We start from the raw sequence: 23,294 nt of genomic DNA, 5'->3' as shown, positions 1-23,294 counted from the left end.
TTTTTTTTTTTGGTTTTTGGGCCACACCCGGCGTTGTCTTGGCTGTCTGTCTGCTCAGAAATAGCTCCTGGCAGGCACAGGGGACCATATGGGACACCGGGATTCGAACCAACCACGTTAGGTCCTGGATTGGCTGCTTGCAAGGCAAACACTGCTGTGCTATCTCTCCTGGCCCAGGGTCCTCTTTTAAGAGACATTTTCACACCCAGGCCAGGGTCCCACAAAAAGAGCAGATTTCAGGGCTGGAGAGATAGGAAAGCGGTAGGGTGTTTGCCTTGCATGCAGCTGACCCAGGACAGACAAGGGTTTGACTCTTGGCATCCCATTGGTCCCCGAACCAAGTGCGATTTCTGAGCACAGAGCCAGGAGTAAACCCCTGAGCACAGCCAGGGGTTTTAGCCCCTTTAAAAAAGAGCAAATTTCTTCCACTCAGCAACACATAAAAAACCACCACCACAGGGTCGGAGAGGTAGCGCAGCAGTGAGGCATTTGTCTTGCATGCAGCAGACCCAGGAGGGACCTGGTTCGATTCCTGGCATCCCATATGGTCCCCACACCTGCCAGGGGATATTTCGGAGTGCAGAACCAGGAAATCCTAAACCCTGCTGGTTGTGGTCCAAAAACCAATCAATCAATCAAACTCAAACAACAACAACAACAACAACATAAAACACCACCATATTACAACTGTCAAAATTGGAAGTAATGCAGAGCATGTTTAGTGAATGAAGATGGTAATTCTGAAAACGTAAAGATAATGAGTACAGCAGTCACCTATATATCCTCTCTAATAAGGACCTTTAGAGAGGAAATGTTGGGATATTCAAGAAACTTCAGAGAGAAATGACAGAACTGAAAAATTTGGTAGGTGAAATGAAAAACTCACTAAAAGGCCTCACAAGCAGAGTAATAGCTGCTGAGGACAAAATAAGTGAGCTCGAAGATGAGGTGCATAACACCAGCAGAAGACAGAAAAGGAGTCTTAAAATGAATGAACAGAATATTCAACACAAGGGACATCCTAATAACAATGATGAAAACCATAGATGGAATACTGAAAGCAACAAGATCAAAGAAGGAAATTACACACAGAGAAGCATCCTTAAGATTTACAGCAGATTAAAAAAAAAAGATTTACAGCAGATTTATCACAAGACACCATTCAGCCCCAAAGGCAGTGGTACAATATATTGAAAAAACTCAACAAAATTATCATCGCACCAAGAATACTTCACCCAGCCACTCATTCAGATCTGAAGGAATGATACACAGCTTCATAGTTAAACAGCTCAGGAACTTAAAAGACTCAATACCAACCTTAAAATAAAAACTGAAGGGGCTACTTTAAGGAAAGACAAACCTTACAAACACACCAAACTTCCACAAAAAGATAACACAAAATTCCATGATAGTCATCTCTCTATGTCAATAGACTAAAGTCAAAGGTTGGAAGTCAATCCTTTAAGAAAACAACCCCTCCAAAAGGCTGTATGTAGCCATACTAATAATATCATACAACAGACTTCAGGCTCAAAAGATTATAACAGACAGAGGCTCATTTCTTAACAATCAAGGGATATGTACATCAGGAAAAAAAAAATCACACTCCTAAACATATATGGATCCAATGAGGTATCAGCAAAATACATAAATCTGCTAACAGACTTAAGAGATATCAATACATCAATAGCAATACAACGGTAGTTGGAGACTTCAACCCTCTCTGTCACCTCTTGATAGATCTAAAAAGCTAAAACTCAACAAGGATATACTTGTCTTTGGACAGAAATTGTATCAACTATCTTCTTAGATCATGATACACTGAAAATAGAAGTGAATTACAAACAAAACTGGAAAATTACTTTAATACATGGAAATTAAACAGCTAACAGTAAACAAGTGGATCAGAGAAAATCAAAAGATTCCTGGACACACATGAGAACCAGGACAGGAACTATCAGAATTTGTGGGACAGCAAAAGTCGCATTAAGAGGAAATTTTATAGCTTTGCAAGCATTTACAGGAATGAAGGAAGAAGGGCTTACATAAATAACTTCACAGTTTAAGAAATTGGAAACTGACCAACAAAAGCAGACAGGCAGAAGGAAATAATAAAACTGAGAGCAGGGATTAATAAACCAGAAACTCAAAAACAATTCAAAAGATCAATGAAGGCAAGAGTTGGTTCTTTGAAAAAGTAAACAAGATTGATAAACCAGACTCACAAAGAAAGAGAATACTAAAATAAAATCAGAAATGAAAGGGAGATTGTCACAATAAACATTACAGAAATTCAAAAGATGATCAGAGGGGCCGGGAGTGATAGCATAGCTGGAGGGCGTTTGCCTCACATGCTGCCAACTCTGGACAGACCCAGGTTTGATTCCCGGCATCCAGGCATCCAATAAGGTCCCGGAGCTGATCAGAAGTGATTTCTGAGGGTAAAGCCAGGAGTAACCCCTGAGCTGTGCTGGGTGTGGTCCAAAAGAAACAAAACAAAACTATCAAAAGATGCTCCCAAATCAGCAAATTCTTCAACTCCTATAATGCCCCAAGGTGAAACTAGGATGATTTAGAATAGATGAACAGACTTACCCTGAGATTAAAGATATTGAAATGGTAATCAAAAGGTTTCCCCAAAACAAAAGCCCAGGTCCAGATGGATTAATTAATGATTCTTTCAAACCTTTAAACAATTCTTTTTAGGCTCTTCCAAGAAATTAAAGAAACAGAAAAACACCCAAAAAGTTTCCACGAAGCTAACTTAACCCTGGTACTAAAAGTAGACAGAGACACAGGTTAATATCCTTGACAAACACAGATGCAAAGATCCTCAACAAAATACTAGTAAACAATATCCAACAATTCATCAATATCAACAATTTATCAAACACCATGACCAAGTAGGATTCATCCAGGGATATCAGGATAGTTAAACATACGTGTCAACCAAAATATATCATGTCAGTAAATTAAAAATAAAAATTATATAATTGTATCAATAGATACAGAGAAAGCATTTGACAAGATCCAGCACCCATTCATGATAAACTCTCAACAAGATGGGAATTGTACTTTCTTAGTATAGTCAAAGCCATTTACCATAAGGCCATAGCAAACATTATACTGAATGGGAAAAGATTAAAAGCCTTTCTCTAAGATCTGACACAGACAAGGTTGCCTACTCTCACTTCTTATCAATATAGTACCAGAAGTACAATTCTACTCAATATAGTATCAGAAGTACAAGCAATAGCAATTAGGCAAAAAAAAAAGATATCAAGGGCATCCAGATAAGAAAGGAAGAAGTCAACTCTCACAGTTTGCAGATGACAATGATAGATATTTTGAAATGCATCTAGAAACAATAGATTTGTATAGTAAAGTGGCTGACTACAAAACTAATATGCAAAAATCCATGACTTTTCTCCACAAATAATGAAAGAGAAGATATTTAAAAAAAATCCCATTACAACTGTACCTCAGAAAATATAGCCATTAGAATCCACTTAATGACTAGATCAAAGACCTATACAGGGCCAGAGACAGCACAGAGCTAGGGCATTTACCTTGCAGTAGCTGATCCAGTACAGACAGTGGTTCAAATCCCGGCACCTCATATCGTCCCCCCAAGTCTGCCAGGAACAATTTCTGAGTGCAGAGCCAGTAGTAACCTCTGAGCACTGCTGGGTGTGACCCCCCCCCAAAAAAAAAAGACCTATACAAAAAAACCACAAAGCACTTCTTTAAGATATAAAAGAGGACATTGAAAATGGAAAGACATACCTTGCTCATTGATTGGGAGGATTAACATAATTAAAATGGCAATACTTTCCAAAGCATTGTACAGATTTAGTACAATCCCTAAAACACGTATGGCATTCTTCAAAGAAACAGATCACACATGCCTGAAATTCATATGGAACAATAAACTTGCAAGAATAGTTAACACAATCCTTGGAAAAAGAAGATGGAAGGGATAACTTTCCCCAACTTCAAGCTATACTACAAAGCAGAAGTAGTTAAAACAGTATGATACTGGAATAAAGAGACCAAAGGAATAGAGTGGAATATCCTGAGACAGACCCTCAGATATATGATTAATTAATCTTTGATAAAGAGGCAGGAAATACAAAGTGGAGCAAGGAAAGCCTCTTCAACAAGTGGTGCTGGGAAAACTGTTGAGCTTTCCCATCAAAAACAACAACAAATAAAACCCACAAAACATAGATCTATCTAATGCTGTGGACAAAAATAAGATCAAAATGGCTCAAAGACCTTGCTATCAGACATGAAACTATAAGGTATAAAAGGAAAATTTAGGCAAAAGAGGAAAATTTAGGCAGAACACTCTGACATTGAATCTAAAGGTAACTTTGAGAATCAAATACCACTGACCAAGCAAGTGGAAACAAAAATAAACAAATGAAACTAAATTAAACTAAGAAGTTTCTGTACCTCAAAGGAAATTGTGAGCATACAAAGACTGACTATGGAATGGAAGAAACTATTTACCCAATACCAATCTTATAAAGGGTTATGATATGTAAGACACTGGTAGTGCTTAACAAGAGAAAAACATCTAACCCCAACAAAAAATAGGGAGAAGAGATAAACAGAAACAGAGATGGCCAAAAGGCACATGAAAAATGCTCCAAGTCATTAATCCACAGGGAGATGCAAATCAAGATAATGAGATACCATCTCACAGAGATTGGCACACATCAGAAAGAACAAGAACAACCAGTGCTGGTGTAGATGAGGGAGAAAGGGACTCTCATTCATTGCTGAAGGGTAGGTCGAATGGTCCAGCCTTTCTGGAAAGCTGTATGAATATTCCTCAAAAATTATAAATTGAGTTCCATATAACTCAGCAATACTGCTCCTAAGGACATATCCTAAGAAAAATGAAGTCATAAAATTTGCTTATACATGGATGGATATGAAGTGTATGAATAAATTCGTCAAAGGGAGAGATAGACCAAATAATCACACTCATTTTGGTATATATAAGAAAAAAAGATAGTATGGTAATAATTCTCAAGTCAACAGAGATGACAGTCAGGAGGACTAGTTCATGGTGAGACACTTGCAGGGAAGTAGAGTTAGAGAAGAGAAGGGACCACTATGACAATGACAGTTGGAAATGATCACTGTGGACAAGAACTGAGTGCTAGAAGAAGATAAAGTGATATGCACGGTACCCCTGCAGTAATAATATTGCAAACAGTGTCTAAAAGGAAAAAAGGGAGGGAGAGAGAGAAAAAAGAAATCTGTCCTACAAGAAGGCAGGGGTGATGGTGGGAGAGAAATAGGGACATTGGTGTCAGGAAATGTGCAGTACTGAAGGGATAGGTGTTGGGCATTGTATAACTGAAACTCAATCATGAACAATTTTGTAAATGTGAATCTCACAGTAATCCAACTAAGTAATTAATTTTATTAAAAATATAAAAAATAGGGGCCGGGCGGTGGCGCTAGAGATAAGGTGCCTGCCTTGCGCTAGCCTAGGATGGACCGCGGTTCGATCCCCCGACGTCCCATATGGGTCCCCCAAGCCAGGAGTGACTTCTGAGCGCATAGCCAGGAGTAACCCCTGAGCGTCACCGGGTGTGGCCCCCCCCAAAAAAAATATATATATATAAAATAAAAACAAAACAATCCACCATAATAAAGAAAATATTGGGGTGGGGGGGGGTTTGGGCCACACCTGGCAGTGCTCAGGGATTACTCCTGGCTTTGTGCTCAGAAATAGCTCCTGGCAGGCTCAGGGAACCATATGGGATGCTGGAAATCAAACCTGGGTCTGTTGTGGGTCGGCCATGTGCAAGGCAAATGCCCTACCGCTGTGCAATCTCTCCGGCCCCTTAATTATAATTTATGTAAAAATTTACTAAGCTAAACAGTACTGCATTTATTTTTGAAAGCTTAGTATGAATCTATTTTATTCTTTTTTTTTTGGGCCACACCTGGCGGCGCTCAGGGGTTACTCTTGGCTCTCTGCTCAGAAATCACTCCTGGCAGGCTCAGGGGACCATATTGGACGTGAGATTCGAACCACTGTTGGTCCTGGGTCAGTGCTTGCAAGGCAAACGCCCTACCGCTGTGCTATCTCTCTGGCCCCAAATCTATTTTATCCTTAAATGAAATTCATACCATAATTCCCTCAAGTATCTTAGGAAAAGATAAATTACCTGTTATTGTGACATGACAATAGCTAACCAGTGTAAAATCCCAGTGAGTATAAGGGCCATCATAAATCTAAAACATGTGGTAACATAATCACTACTTATTTTACTTCTGGGGGTTTGTGGACATGTTTTGTAGAGGTAAGCATTTGAACTAGGCTCGCTGGGATTCAATCAAAGGCAGTAACCCCTGTAGTATCTCTCCAGCCCCTCACTACTTATTTAAATGCATTTCTACTTCACCACTAACTGATGTTTGGACCAGAGAATCCCTTATACCGGAATGAAGTCTGTTTTGTGCACTGTCAATTTTAGCAGCAACCTGGCTTCTACTTTTACATGCCAACAGCAGACATTCCCTTCCCTTGCATGATAATCAAAAACATCTACAGGAGGGCTAATAAGGTGCTTGCTTTGCAAGCATACTTGTAAGTTAGATTTCAGGCATCATACATGGTTCCATGTAGGAAGAGGGATGCCGAGAAGGGGTGCCTCGGACACTGGTAGAAGCCAGCACTTTGGTGATGGATTCATTGTTAGAATGAATGCATGAAAGTGTACCTAACAGTACTGTATATCCCAGTACCTCAAGAAAATTAGTAGGAAAAAAAAAAGGGGAGGGATGTGAAACGATACTTTAGAGAAAGATCAGAAAGTAAAAGCACCACCAGAGTCCAAGCACACAAATTCGGATATGGTAGAATTCCTAAGTAATGTGGACTCATCTGTGTCCCTCGCTGAGAAGAGCCAAAAACACTGGCTGAGAATATTAGTAACATCACCAATCTTTCTGTTTCCATTCTGAAAGTCAAGCACTCTTATTTTATGTGTAACTACACACCTAAGTATATGTGTGCTGTCAAATTTAAAAATATACTCTGATAGCAGGACTTCAAGTCTATCAAACCATACATTTGACCACATTAGTGGGTTCTGGTTCCAAAGAACAAACCCAACCCTTTAGAAGGCTTTATCTAGATCATCATCCAAAGAGACTGGGAAGATGGGTCTCTACTTAGAAAAGGAAGGTATGCCGAGAGGAGCGAGAGAAATAGTACAGTGGGTAGGGGGCAGTTTGTCTTGCAGAAGACCTGGGTTTATCACCAGCATCCCCTATGGACCTGAGCACTACCAGGAGTTAATTCCTGAGCACAGAGCCAGTGTGACACCCCACCACCACCACCAAAAAAAAAAAAGAAAAAGAAAAGCAAGCCAAGAGCTTTTTACATGAGAAAGCCGTAGAACTGGCTTTTAGAGAAAAGGGAAAGCTGAGGACTGTACACTACAGTCCAAAACTCAAACTAAGTTCCTTTATTATGGAAATCAGTCATGCAAATCAGCGAAGTTAAATTCTAGACAGGCTCTAGCAAATCTTTTCTGGAAATGCTCCTTTATTTCCTGATACTGATCCTTACCAATGACCAAAGTGTACATAACCTGCTCAGGCCCGAGGGAAAGAACTTCAGCCAGGAGTCAATGTGCTGAGCAAACAAATTAGGTTAGATCTGTCTCCAACCAGTTAGAGTTGGATCTTATATAACCTTAAAACATCTTGTTTGGCTACTTCCAAACATACCAATAGGTTCATTCATCGCCCAAGAGGGAATGAGCAAAGGCAATATAGATAAAACTGCAATTCCCATTAGACAACAAATCTTCATGAAGAAAATCAGTATTGAGCCTGCCATGCTTGCTCATTGTAGACATGGTGTAGCGATTAAAAATTCTTGATTATAGGGGCTGGAGAGCACAGAGGGTAGGGAACCTTGTTTGTAGCTGACGTGTGTTAAATCCTTAACATCCCACCACATATTCCCAAACTCTCCAGAAGAAATCTCTGAAGATACAGGAATAAGTCCTGAGCACAGGGTGTAGGCCTCAGCACAGGGTGTAGGTCACAGCATACAGCTGACCCATGTTTGCTATAAAGTGAGTAAGCCCCAAATTCACCAGAGTGAGTGTGGCTACAAACAAAGAAGAAAACACTAATTGAGGCACTGTCACTCAACTTAAAAAATTCAAAGACATGGGCCGGAGAGATAGCACAGCGGGGTTTGCCTTGCAAGCAGCTAATCCAGGACCTAAGGTGGTTGGTTCGAATCCCGGCGTCCCACATGGCCCCCCATGCCTGCCAGGAGCTATTTCTGAGCAGATACCCAGGAGTAACCCCTGAGCACCGCTGGGTGAGGCCCCCCCAAAAGCAAAACAAACAAAAAACAAAGACATGGGGCCAGAGAAATAGCATGGAGGTAAGGCATTTGCCTTTCATGCAGAAGGACGGGTGGTTCGAATCCCAGCATCCCATATGGTCCCATGTGCCTGCCAGAGGCGATTTTCTGAGCATAGAGCCAGTAGTAACCCCTGAGCACTGTTGGATGTGACCCTCCCCCTCAAATCAAAGACATAAAGGATGCCCAGAGACCTCAGAGGAAATTATTAAGGGGAGCAAATTGCACAGAACAGGTCAGATACTCCAACAGTAGGAACCTTTCAATCCTCCAACATCACAGGCATGTTGGAAAAGGAGAATGAAAGTTGATGAATTCTTGTGGCCACGCAAGGCCTCACCCTCAACTCTCCATAGCCTCTCCAAGTTTGTCAGATTTCTCCCTCGAGTCCAGGGAACCTCCTCAATGGTAGGTCAATCTGAGCTCCCTTTTCCAGAGGCTTCTACATACAAAGAGATACCGACATCTCTGCTCAAAGCCCCACAGACAAACCCCCTAAATTATCTGATCTCAAGCCCACAGATAGCAGAGACTCTTAGACCAGGTTGCCAACCATGATCTTCATTGGTGCCATAGCAATGGCATTGTCTGCCAGGTCTGGGCTTTGCCATCTTCCAGTTCTGCTTTCAGCATTCCTTACTGATGGTCTGGTTTAAGACTAACCCTCATTTGCTCTCCTGCCTAGGTTCCAAATAGTGCCTATTCAAGGTTACAAGAAACTTTGGAAAGTCCAGCCTTTGTAGCTCTTGATATCAATTCTTATCATTTAGATAATTGCTCCTGGCTTGAGGGACCACAAGGGACAGGGTCCATCCTAGAGTAAAGCATACGATGCAAATGTCCTACTGCTTGTGCCACCGCTCCAGCCCCCATTCTTAGCAAACCTTATCATTCAGAACCCCTTCATTGTGGAAAGCATATTCTTTTTTTTGGGGGGGGCACACCCGTTTGACACTCAGGGGTTACTCCTGGCTATGTGCTCAGAAATCGCCCCTGGCTTGGGGGGACCATATGGGACGCAGAGGGATTGATCCAGGGTCCTTCCTTGGCTAGCGCTTGCAAGGCAGACACCTTACCTCTAGTGCCACCTTCCCGGCCCCGAAAGCATATTTTTTTTAAGCCAGTTTGCCCTGCTCTATAGCTAAAAGTATTGTCCTGGCTCCATTTCTGTCTTGATTGGGTGGGTAAATTTGATTATAAGTCAAGATTACAAGTAACTAAAGATTATAAGTAACTTATAAGAAATGGTTCAGGATTAATCTCTTCAAGGCGTGTCTCGCTGGGGCTGTGAGTTTTCTGTTGGAGTTGTGGATTGTGCTGGTTTCTTTGCTTGGCAGACACTTGGGGGCCTCCCCAGGCATCCCCTGACGGCTTGCCTCGGCTGAGGTGAGTGTTTGGGGGCCGGAGTTGCAGATCAGGCTGACTGCTGGACCCCTAGGCCCGGCAGACATTTTGGGACCTCCCCCAGCCTGCATCAACCTGGGAACTTTGACCTGATTCAGCATTAATCTCTTCAAGGCGTGTCTCGCTGGGGCTGTGAGTTTTCTGTTGGAGTTGTGGATTGTGCTGGTTTCTTTGCTTGGCAGACACTTGGGGGCCTCCCCAGGCATCCCCTGACGGCTTGCCTCGGCTGAGGTGAGTGTTTGGGGGCCGGAGTTGCAGATCAGGCTGACTGCTGGACCCCTAGGCCCGGCAGACATTTTGGGACCTCCCCCAGCCTGCATCAACCTGGGAACTTTGACCTGATTCAGCATTAATCTCTTCAAGGCGTGTCTCGCTGGGGCTGTGAGTTTTCTGTTGGAGTTGTGGATTGTGCTGGTTTCTTTGCTTGGCAGACACTTGGGGGCCTCCCCAGGCATCCCCTGACGGCTTGCCTCGGCTGAGGTGAGTGTTTGGGGGCCGGAGTTGCAGATCAGGCTGACTGCTGGACCCCTAGGCCCGGCAGACATTTTGGGACCTCCCCCAGCCTGCATCAACCTGGGAACTTTGACCTGATTCAGCATTAATCTCTTCAAGGCGTGTCTCGCTGGGGCTGTGAGTTTTCTGTTGGAGTTGTGGATTGTGCTGGTTTCTTTGCTTGGCAGACACTTGGGGGCCTCCCCAGGCATCCCCTGACGGCTTGCCTCGGCTGAGGTGAGTGTTTGGGGGCCGGAGCGCGGCCGCTCCGCTGCGCTTCGCGGCCGCGCACTCCACCTCGCCAATGAGTACCACCACAACACGTAGAAAAACCCACAGCGTAAGCGAGACAATGGGGAGACTACGCAGACCAACTTCAACCATAGAGAATGAAGATGGAAACTCTGATGACCCAACAACGACCAACTACCTAAGCAGTCTTTCAGAAATGGAGTTTAGAGACGAAATATGGAGGTTGCTATCAGATATCAAAGAAAGTATAAATCAGAGCACTAATAAAAATCAAGAGAATATGAAGACAGAAATCAGAAAACTCCAAACTGAAATATCAGATCAGATAACAGGTCTGAAAAACTCAATAGACGAATTGAAGAACATAATGGATGAGTTTTCCAACAGGTTAACAGCAGCTGAGGATAGAATTAGTGCTTTAGAAGATGAGATGCATAACAACTTTACACAGCAGAAGAGATTAGAAAAAAACCTCAAATCAAATGATCAGACAATGGAAAATTTACTCAAAGAATATGAGAAGATGAAAATAGAAGTCTTTGATAAGCTCAACAGAAACAACTTCAGAATCATTGGAGTTCCAGAGACCCAAGAAGAAAATCTTCAGGAAGAATCAATGGTTAAGAACATCATCACAGAGAAACTACCAGAGCTAAAGAAAACATGTGACCAAATCCTGCATGCCCGAAGAGTACCAGCTAAAAAAGACCCCAGTAGAAACACCCCAAGACACATCCTAGTCACCATGATGAAACCCACCGATAGAGATAGAATACTGCAAGCAGCAAGATCGAAAAGGGAAATTACATTCCACGGAGCATCCTTGAAATTTACAGCAGACCTGTCACCAGAAACACTCAAGGCCAGAAGGCAGTGGTGGGACGTAGTGGCAAAACTCAATGAAATAAATGCTTCGCCAAGAATATTGCACCCAGCAAAACTAAGTTTCAGGTTTGACGGATGTATACACGGCTTCACAGATAAACAACAGCTCAAAATCTTTGCAGACTCAAAACCAGCCTTAAAAGAAAAACTGAAAGATCTACTCTAAAAACAAGACAGAACAAAAAACACACCAAACTTCTACACAAAGATGGCAATAAATCCCATGACAATTATTTCTCTCAATGTCAATGGACTAAATGCACCAGTTAAGAGGCACAGAGTGGCGAAATGGATCAAAAAACTGAAGCCAACCTTCTGCTGTCTACAAGAAACACACCTGAATAGTCAGAATAAACATAGACTCAAAATCAAAGGCTGGAGGAAAATCATTCAAGCAAACAACACCCTTAAAAAAGCGGGGGTGGCCATACTAATATCAGATGACACAAACTTTATACTCAGAAAAATTGTAAGGGACAAAGATGGATATTATGTACTAATCAAGGGATTTGTACAGCAAGAAGAAATCACTCTCCTAAACATATACGCACCGAATGAGGGTCCAGCAAAGTATTTAATACAATTGTTGACAAATCTGAAGAAGGATATCAATAATAACACAATAATTGTGGGAGACCTCAACACAGGCTTGTCAACACTTGATAGGTCAACCAAATGGAAACCCAACAAAAATATACTAGACCTGCAAAAAGAAATGGATGAAAGAGGCCTAGTAGATATATATAGGGCACTCTATCCTCAGAAACCTGGATACACATTCTTTTCCAATGTACATGGATCATTCTCCAGGATAGATCATGTGCTGGCACATAAAACATACCTCCATAAAATAAAAAAGATAGACATTTTGCAGGCTGCCTTTGCTGACCACAAGGCTCTGAAGTTAGATGTGAACTGCAAAGGGACACAGAAGAAAAAATTTAACACCTGGAAGTTAAACAGCCTCATACTCAATAACCAGTGGGTCCGAGATGAAATCAAGGAGGAAATCAAAAGGTTCCTGGAAACAAATGACAATAAAGACACAAACTATCAGAACTTATGGGACACAGCAAAAGCAGTACTGAGAGGAAAATTTATAGCTTTGCAAGCACACATCAGGAAGGAAGAAGGAGCTTACCTGAGTAGCTTAATGACACAGCTAATAGAACTAGAAAGTGCTCAACAAAAGGACCCAAAAATAGGGAGACAGAAGGAAATAACAAAGCTGAGAGCAGAAATCAACGAAGTGGAAACCCAAAAAACAATCCGAAAGATCAACGAAAGCAGAAGTTGGTTCTTTGAAAAAATAAACAAGATTGATAGACCATTGGCAAAACTCACAAAGCAAAAGAAAGAGAGAAACTTGATAACGCGTATTAGAAATGAGAAGGGGGAGATCACTACAGATACTGCAGAGATTCAAAGGGTATTCAGAGAATACTTTGAGAAACTCTATGCCACTAAATATGAGAACCTGGAAGAAATGGATAAATTTCTGAACTCATATAACCTTCCACGGTTGAATAAAGAAGAGGTAGCATATCTAAACACCCCCATCACTATTGAGGAAATTAAAACTGTAATCAAAAATTTACCCAAAAACAAAAGCCCAGGCCCTGATGGATTCACGAATGAATTCTTTCAAACCTTTCAAGAGGAACTACTACCAATTCTGGCCAGGCTCTTTTATGAAATCGAAAAAACAGGAATACTTCCAAATAGCTTTTATGAAGCCAACATCACCTTAATACCAAAACCTGATAGAGATGCTGCCAAAAAAGAAAATTACAGACCAATATCCCTGATGAACACAGATGCAAAGATCCTCAACAAAATCCTGGCGAACAGGATCCAGTGCCTCATCAAGAAGATCATTCACTTTGATCAAGTAGGTTTCATCCCAGGAATGCAAGGATGGTTTAACATCCGTAAATCTATTAATATAATACACAACATAAACAACAACAAAAATAAAAATCACATGGTCATATCAATAGATGCAGAAAAAGCATTTGATAAGGTTCAACACCCATTCTTGATTAAAACTCTCAGCAAGATAGGAATAAAAGGAACCTTTCTCAATATAGTCAAAGCCATCTACCAGAAGCCAGTGGCAAATATTATCCTCAATGGAGAAAAACTAAAATCCTTTCCTCTAAATTCTGGTACAAGACAAGGCTGTCCTCTCTCACCACTCCTATTCAACATAGCACTGGAAGTACTTGCTATAGCGATTAGGCAAGAAAAAGATATCAAGGGAATTCAGATAGGAAAGGAAGAAGTCAAGCTCTCACTGTTTGCAGATGACATGATACTCTACTTAGAAAACCCTAAAGACTCTACCAAAAAGCTTCTAGAAATAATAGATTTGTATAGCAAAGTGGCAGGATACAAAATTAACACACAAAAATCAATGGCCTTTTTATACACGAATAATGATAGGGAAGAAATGGACATTAAGAGAACAATCCCATTCACATTAGTTCCACACAAACTCAAATATCTTGGAGTCAACCTGACTAAAGATGTGAAGGATCTATACAAAGAAAACTACAAAACACTGCTCCAAGAAATAAGAGAGGACACGCGGAAATGGAAACACATACCATGCTCATGGATTGGCAGGATCAACATCATTAAAATGGCAATACTTCCAAAAGCATTGTACAGATTTAACGCGATTCCTCTAAAGATACCCATGACATTTTTCAAAGAAGTGGATCAAATACTTCTGAAATTCATCTGGAACAACAAACAACCTCGAATAGCTAAAGCACTCCTTGGGAAAAGGAATATGGGAGGCATTACTTTCCCCAATTTTAAGTTGTATTACAAAGCAACAGTTATAAAAACAGCATGGTATTGGAATAAAAACAGACCCTCAGATCAGTGGAATAGGCTTGAGTACTCAGAGAAGGTTCCTCAGACATATAACCACCTTGTTTTTGATAAAGGAGCAAAAAATCCTAAATGGAGCAGGGAAAGCCTATTCAACAAGTGGTGTTGGCACAACTGGTTAACCACTTGCAAAAAAGCGAACTCAGACCCCCAGCTAACACCATATACAAAGGTAAAATCCAAATGGATTAAAGACCTTGATATCAGAACTGAAACTATAAGGTATATAGAACAACATGTAGGTGAAACACTCCAGGACATTGAGACTAAAGGCATCTTTAAGGAGGAGACAGCACTTTCCAAGCAAGTGGAAGCAGAGATAAACAGATGGGACTATATTAAGCTGAAAAGCTTCTGCATCTCAAAGGAAATAGCGCCCAGAATACAAAGGCCACCCACTGAGTGGGAGAAATTATTCACCCAATACACATCAGATAAAGGGCTAATATCCAAAATTTACAAGGTACTGACAGAACTATACAAGAAAAAAACAACTAACCCCATCAAAAAATGGGGAGAAGAAATGAACAGACACTTTGAAAAAGAAGAAAGGCAAATGGCCAAAAGGCACATGAAAAGATGTTCAACATCACTAATCGTCAGGGAGATGCAAATCAAAACTACTATGAGGTACCACCTCACGCCACTGAGATTGGCACACATCACAAGAAAGGAAAACAAGCAGTGCTGGCGGGGATGTGGAGAGAAAGGAACTCTTTTTCACTGCTGGTGGGAATGCCGTCTAGTACAACCTTTATGGAAAGCGATATGGAGATTCCTTCACAAACTGGAAATTGAGCTTCCATACGATCCAGCTATACCACTCCTAGGAATATACCCAAGAAACACAAAAATACAATACAAAAAACCCTTCCTTACTCCTATATTCATTGCAGCGCTATTTACAATAGCCAGACTCTGGAAACAACCAAGATGCCCTTCAACAGATGAGTGGCTGAAGAAACTGTGGTACATATACACAATGGAATACTATGCAGCCATCAGGAGAGATGAAGTCATGAAATTTTCCAATACATGGATGTACATGGAATCTATTATGCTGAGTGAAGTAAGTCAGAGGGAGAGAGAAAGACGCAGAATGGTTTCACTCATCTATGGGCTTTAAGAAAAATGAAGGACATTTTTAACAATATCTCAGAGACAAGAGAGATGAGGGCTGGTAGGTGCAGCTCAGGACATGCAGCTCATCACATAGAGTGATGAGTGCAGTTGCAGAGATGACTACACTGAAAACTATCATAAAATGTGAATGAATGAGGGAAGTAGAAAGCCTGTCTCGAGTACAGGTGTAGGGGGGTGGGGAGGAGGGAGATCTGGGAAATTGGTGGTGGGAATGTTACACCGGTGAAGGGGGGGTGCTCTTTACATGACTGTAATCATACAACTATAATCATGTTTGTAATCACGGTGTTTAAAAAAAAAAAAAAAAAAAAAAAAAAAAAAAAAAAAAAAAAGAAATGGTTCAGATAAACACAAATTCCAACAGTTTATTCAACAACAATTTCTAAATGCCTATTCATTATAACTTACAATGTGCTAGATATTTTGTAACTGTGTTAGATAAATGATCTTCAAGTAATGTATCACTTGATTTTAACAATCATATAAATTAGGTGTCAATTTGACTCCTAATATATACGTGGAGAAACTAAGGCACAAAGATACACTAAATCACCCAATTATCTAGAGTTAAGTGGGAGTTGGGGTGGGTGAGTGGAGGCAAGGAGCACCAACACTGTGTCCAGCTTTGGAATTCCAAGCCCAGGGATACAGACATAGCAAGTTTGCATGTTCAACCCATACAAACTCAGAGCACTTTCTCAGTGGTCTGAAATGTGGCAAACAACATTTGTGTCTTCAGTTTACCTAGACTTAAGGGAGGGAGAGAACAGATAAAGTCAGACCACATACAATTTAGCAGACTTACACTGAAAGCCCACACAGGTAAGACCAGTAGTTCCCAAAGTAAAAACCAAGCCAGGGTAGTTATCTTGGCACAATCTAATCAACACCTTTTGCGTTATCCAGAGAGTCTCTTCCCACCAAAGGGCACTGACCTTAGCTCCCAGATGACCTTAGTCTCCCAGATGATCACAAGGCAGTCACTAATAATTGGTGAAGCCTAAGCTCCAAGGTTCAGGCTTTTTTTGATTAGGAACTCACTTTCAGGAAACTGACAATCATAGTCCTACCCTTCAAACCTTTGCCCCTAAATTACTTTTATGATGCTTATGAACTTCCAGATTTCAATCTGCAGTCTTTGACTTAAGATTTTTTGCTCCTTTCCTATTCTGTTCACTGCTACAATTTCAAGGCATTGAAGAGAATCTGGTAGATAGGAAGGAGGCATACTGATGTTTGTTCAACAGTGAATAAACAGTCCTGTAAAGACCACACATTTCTCTTTAGCCCTTAGACTTCTCTCAGTTAATCAGGCTGTTACCTCGGACATCCTGAGCAATGAAAATCTGAGGCCTAAAGAGTGCAGTGACTTAAAGCACATTCTTTGTGCTTTATATATAGCCATTAGTTAAATCCCTGGTAGCTCACAAGTGTCAACTACTATCCTGGCAGCTCTGCTGTCTTCAATCGAAGGCTACACCACAGTATGTGATGTGTGTGAGCACAACAAAAGTAGTTCAGCTCCTGGTGAGCGCAGGGACATGAAAGATTTGTGACTATCACAGCCACAATGGAACCATCAGTGAATGAACACATGGGAGCACTGCAGCAACTTCTGGTGAGCACCACAATCAAATATGTGAGTCCCACGGCCAAGCATGTGTATATCCTCCATCCCCACAACAATAGCAACAATATTGAAGGGAAGCATTAGAAAGGGTGAATAATGAAATCCCAAAGCTTTTAGGGGCTGTGAGCCAGGAATGTGGATGAAATATATGTGAGAAATAGTAACATATTCATCTAGTAGGCTACAATACAAAAAGAGAGTAAATAAGTGGCCACTATGTGCAACATGGAACAATCTCAGAAGCACCAAATTTACTGAAAGGCAGACAAACACACAGAAGACTTTATACTGTCTTCTCTTTAAATAAAGTTTAAAATAAAGATCAATATTCTAAAGTGTTAATAATAAGACCTCTACAGATGCATGATAAAAAGTGTCTGAGTGCTTTCTGTCAGTCTGATTGTGAGAGCCCAGAATAGGGTAAGTATGCAAAATTCAGAAAACTTTTATGCAAAAAGAACTTATTATTGCTCCAAGAAAGAATCTAAACTTTGAGTTTACAAAAAAAAAGAAGTCAGAATAGTGGTTACTTTTGTGTGAGAGGATGGTAATGGGGTGGATTCTAGGGTGCCAACAATATCTTTTCTTGACTTGGAGGCTAGCTACTCTTTTAAATTCAGTTGTGAAAACTGAGCTGTGGTCTAGAACAGGTGAGATTTTCTGTGTACCTACATACTTAATAAAAAGAAGTAACAAAAAGTTTATGGGATTTTAAAGTGTAGCTAATATTCAAAGCCATCAAAAATATCTGACAGCGGGCCTGGAGAGATAGCACAGCGATGTTTGCCTTGCAAGCAGCCGATCCAGGACCAAAGGTGGTTGGTTAGAATCCCGGTGTCACATATGGTGTCCCGTCCCGTCCCGTCCCGTCCCGTCCCGTCCCGTCCCGTCCCCCCCCCCCCCCCCCCCCGTGCCTGCCAGGAGCTATTTCTGAGCAGACAGCCAGGAGTAACCCTTGAGCACCGCTGGGTGTGGGCCCCCCCAAAAAAAATATCTGACAGCTCTCACTGTCAGGGAATTATCCACTTCATTATTTAATTACTGATAATATACTAACAAGCGCCACATTCTTAACTCAATGGTATATGTATTCACACACACACACACACACACACACACGGATTTTGGGCCACACCCAAAATATTATAAATATATTATAATATAAATATTATATTATAAATGCTACTCAGGGATTACTCCTGGTGGGCTCAAGGAACCATATAGGATGGGGGCGGGGCGGGGGCGCTGAACCCAGGTCAACCAAGTGCAAGGTAAAAGCCCTACCCACTGTACTATAGCTCCAGCCCCAATCGTCTAAATATAAACTATATTTTACATCTGAGGAAATGTTGGCACAATAAGATTAACAAATTTGCTTTAAATCACCAAATGACTAAGGTGTGAAAATAAGTTTCCTGGTGTTTTAGACAGACATAAGACAAGCCTGTATCTGCCCTTACGAAGCTTATTAACAGTATTTACCTTGTTCTCCACTCAAAACCTTCCTGACTCCTCCCATGAATAAACCTAAATTATCTCTTCACAAGCAGACTCTCTTAAAAAAGGCTTTATCAAGGCTCACTGGCAAAGGGAGTAGATTCGATTATGAGAGAGAGAGAGAGAGAGAGAGAGAGAGAGAGAGAGAGAGAGAGAGAGAGAGAGAGATTCGATTATGAGAGAGAGAGAGAGAGAGAGAGAGAGAGAGAGAGCCAAGCAGCAACAATGGAGTTTTGCAAACCACATGTTGAATAGAAAACACATATAAATACCATAACTCGTCTAAAAAAATCTAGGTTTGTCTTCTTCAATGTGGGAGATACAACAACTATTTAATGGATTAACTCCACCTTTAAAGAAGCAAAGGTGATTTTTGCGCCACCAAGGCCTCTAAAACCGCTATTCATAAAGCTGGGGCAGTTAATGACTAACTAGTAAAATCAAAGGTCCCATTGCTCCAGGAAGGTGACTCAAAATATGTCCTTCCCTCTTATACTCTCACCTCTCCTCACTCATCCCTTTCCAGACCATAAAGAGAAATGTCACCTTTTGGCAGTGTCAAATTTTGTATACATTTTGATTTCTTTTTTTTTGTGTGTGTGTTTTTTTGGGGGTCACACCCAGCAGTGCTCAGGGGGTTATTCCTGGCTCCATGCTCAGAAATTGCTCCTGGCAGGCATGGGGGACCATATGGGACGCAGGGATTCAAACCGATGACCTTCTGCAGGAAAGGCAAACGCCTTACCTCCATGCTATCTCTCCGGGCCCCACACATTTTGATTTCTTGAAGGTCAAACGAAATAAGAGACATATTGTCAGTTTTCAGGTGATCAAACTGGAAAGCAATCCTAAAACTCGGTACTGGGCAAGGAGCATCAGATGGAAGGGAAAGGAAAGCAAAGGGGAGTGCGGCTGGGAAAAACATGGATTGTTAAGAGACTTTGAAGACAGAAAAAACAGTCTTTCTATGCTGTCAAGTTCATCGTCTGCAAACCATAGAAGTAAACTGAACTTCTGAGTGCTTAGTGTGGACCTGCAAGCAGTCCCCGTTCCTCTCTTCTTGCAGAAATGGATTGTTAAGGAGATTTTGAAAACTCATCAGTCTTTCTGCACTGTCAAGTTCATCGTCTGCAAATCATGGAAGTAAACTGGACTTTTGAGTTCTGAATGTGGGCCTGCAAGGAGGCCCCATTCCTCTCTTCTTGCAGAAAGCTACTTGGGGTGGGGGTGGGATGCACAGTGGGGCCCATGAAAAATGCCTAGTTCCAGGGGCACAAGTGGAGAGAAGCAGCAGATAATTTATATTCAAATGCATTTATATCTATATTAAATATATAACATATATTAAACATTCATATTAACATTTATATTTTATAAATATTTAATATAAATGTTATAAAACTTCTATGCAACATGCAAACGGTATCCAGAGCTCCAGTCCTTCCCTGTCTGCAAGCACCGGTCCCGAGTGTCAGACCCAGATTTTCTCCTGCAGGCCTGACCTCCAGCTGCAAGTGTCTGTCTGTCCCTCCCGCCAAAACAGGCACCCAGCAAAGAGTTCCAAAGTGGAGCCCAACAGGCCCTCACAGGGCCAGGCACTTACGCGGAGACCAACTTTCCGTTCAGGATTTCCGCTGGCGCCATGGCTCGCGTGGATCCCCGGCACGGACAGACAGACAGACAGACAGACAACTCCAAGATCAAGGTTGCACTCGCAGCACTTGCTGAGCCCGGGAACAAGCCAACCCACGTGTTCCAAGACCGCCCAGGGAGGTCCTCCTACTGCGCCTGCGCACACGCTGGAGCCCCTCCCACGCTCCGCCCCCCGCTGGACGCGCGTGCGCGCTTCTTTCGCGGCGCGTTCGCGGCGGTGCGGACTTTGTACGGACGCGGGAAAATGACGCAAGGAGCGGAAGCGCTGGATTGGCCGCTGGACCGCGCCTCCGTGGGCGGGGCCTTGCCGGAAGTGGGCGTGGCGCGGGAGCGGCCGGCGGAGGGAGGGTTTTTCCTCCGAGCGTCGGGGCCGGTTCCGGAGTCCGCTTCCGGGCTGGGAGCGCTTCCGGCGCTCTAGGCCTGAGGGGGCGGAAGCCGATAACAGGATTGTTGTTAAATGCTAGCAGCTTGCTATTGTTATTATAAGTTATTACAACAAATCATAACTGACTTCCTATGATTAGACATGAACTATAAATATTATAGAAATAAAGATATAAAACATATAAATATTATATATTATGTGATTAAGTTTTATGGCTTTCGATTGCCTTGTGTGCTGTTAAGAAATATTATAATGTGTTACAATCTGGGGACTTAAGGGACAAAGGAGTTGTACATGGATTCTGTTTTATTTATCTTAATGTTCTTTGGCTGAAAGTTCCAAGTTAAGATATCAGCAAGGGGACTTCTTCTGAGAATTATGTTATGGGTGATTGTCCTTCCACTGTAACTTTACCTTGTCCTCTTTCTTTGCATCTTTGTTCTCATAATTAAAAATAAAGTGATATGTTTGCATAATTTGATAATACATTGGAACATTAGTGATTATTAATCATTAGTACTATTAATATTAATCATTTCTTGTGTACATAATTCCTCTTTTTTTTTTATTTTAATTTTTCCTCTCTCCAGACTGAACGTTTTCCTGTGCTCAGGTGACAGAGGGTCAAGCCATGATTGCTGTCCCCTCGGCCCCCCAACTGCCAGGCTCACTGGGTTCAATCCTTCCCTCTACCTATTTCCACACCCTTGACATCTATGTGTGATGGAACTGCACAAAGTGATGTTTTGATTCCAAACTATAATGTCAGCTGATCACCACAGTAGATCCTCTCCACACTTAGTACCAGCTTCTGGTGCAGTGGCAACTAGAGATCTGCTTAAATATTTGCAAATATAAAGACAATAGGAAGCAGTGGCTTCAGATCTCAAGAGCAGATACATCATTCATAGCTTTTGACCAACCTGTGTGTGTGCACATTTTCTTCATTCCTGCCCTGATCCCTGGTGTTTGTTCTGTTTCTTTCCCTGTCTTGGTTTTTGCGAATGGTGCTGCCATGAACTTGGGGCTGCCGACTTTGGACTTGACCAAATAACTGGGTTTCTTTTCCTTTCCTTCTTTTTCTTTTCTTTTTTTTTCTTTTTTGGTTTTGGGTCACACCTGGCAGCACTCAGGGTTACTCCTGACTCTATGCTCAGAAATTGCCCCTAGCAGGCACAGGGGACCATATGGAATGCCAGGATTCGAACCGCTGACCTTCTGCATGCAAAGCAAACGCCTTGCTCCATGCTATCTCTCTGGCCCCAGCTGGGTTTCTTTTTTTTTTTTGGTTTTTGGGCCACACCCAGTGACGCTCAGGGGTTACTCCTGGCTATGCACTCAGAAATCGTCCCTGGCTTGGGGGGACCATATGGGATGCCGGGGGATTGAACCGTGGTCCGTCCTACACTAGCGCTTGCAAGGTAGACACCTTACCTCTAGCACCACCTTCCCGGCCCAAGCTGGGTTTCTTTTATAAATAATTTTCTAGGGTGACTTGATTCAACTAATCATAATCATAATAATAATAATAATAGATTCAAATAATAATGGTAAATTTGAGTTCTGGGGTGGGATGTAGAAATATATAAAAAGTATTTATATTTTATAAATAAACTAAAATACATATTTTTAGTATAAAGCTTTAAGCCTTGTCCCTAAATTCTGAGAAAACTTTATTATGTTATGAGTATGTGGAATTAGGGAAATCTCTTTAATTGGGATATGTTTTACATGCCACAAAATTCACTTGACTTAAATGTACAATTCAATGTCTTGGGGCATTTAGTATATTTACTGTGATAAATATGGTTATGTTATGCTGCAGTCATATAAAATTAGAGAATCTTTGGTGAAATTCTAGGAATTGCATAGAGAGGGTAGATAGGCTTTGGGGCCACACCGGGCAGTATTTGGATACTAATGTGGCTCAGTGTTTGTGGTGTCATTTCCAGAGGTGTTTCAGAGTTGCAGTCAAATCCAGGCCTCCTGCTTACAAAGCATGCACTCTGTTTCACTATCTCTCTGCACCCTCTGGTTATTGTTTTTATTTTACCTTTTCGCGGGGGGGGGGGGGGGGGGGGTTGTTTGGGCCACACATGGCGGTGCTTAGGGGTTACTCCTGGCTCTGTGCTAGTGCTACAAGGTGTGACTAAAAGCAAACATAAAGACAAAAGCTGATCACTACACAGAAAATAGAAAAATGATATTTTTAGTTAAGCATTTGTGAAATCACTGCATAGGCCTTATTTCCAAGCCCAGGAGAACGAGTCTAATCAGGTCGCACAAGAAATAATCTAGACTAGGCTGAGGGTGAGACACATGTAGTCTTCTTGTATCCAACTCGATGCCTGCCAGAACTATCATTTTTGTTTGTTTATTTGCTTTTTGGGCCACATTCGGTGACGCTAAGGGGTTACTCCTGGCTGTGGGCTCAGAAATCACCCCTGGCTTGGGGTACCATATGGAATTTCGGGGAATCGAACCACGGTCTGTCCTAGGTTAGTGCATGTAAGAAAATGCCCTATTGCTTGCGCCACCACTCCAGTACCCAGAACTTTTGTTTTTATTGAGTACATACATCACCCCTGAGTGGGGCAGTAAATGCACCCAGGTTTACAAATAACACAATTTTTGTT

At 41.8% G+C, this 23,294-nt stretch overlaps 1 protein-coding gene across 1 annotated transcript in view; it reads right to left on the bottom strand.

Annotated features, from left to right (window-relative positions):
• MTHFD1 (methylenetetrahydrofolate dehydrogenase, cyclohydrolase and formyltetrahydrofolate synthetase 1) overlaps positions 1 to 20,293 on the bottom strand; it is an 85,946-nt gene extending 65,653 nt beyond the window's left edge. Inside the window, exon 1 of the mRNA XM_049770328.1 lies at positions 20,224 to 20,293. Within this exon, the coding sequence (XP_049626285.1) occupies positions 20,224 to 20,264 (41 nt within the window). The 5' untranslated portion in view covers positions 20,265 to 20,293. The remainder of the gene's footprint in view (positions 1 to 20,223) is intronic.
• Between the last annotated feature and the right edge of the window lie 3,001 nt (positions 20,294 to 23,294).

This window comes from Suncus etruscus, chromosome 3 (assembly GCF_024139225.1).
Source record: "Suncus etruscus isolate mSunEtr1 chromosome 3, mSunEtr1.pri.cur, whole genome shotgun sequence".
NCBI lineage: Eukaryota > Metazoa > Chordata > Mammalia > Eulipotyphla > Soricidae > Suncus > Suncus etruscus.
This window is presented reverse-complemented; position numbering and strand designations above follow the sequence as displayed.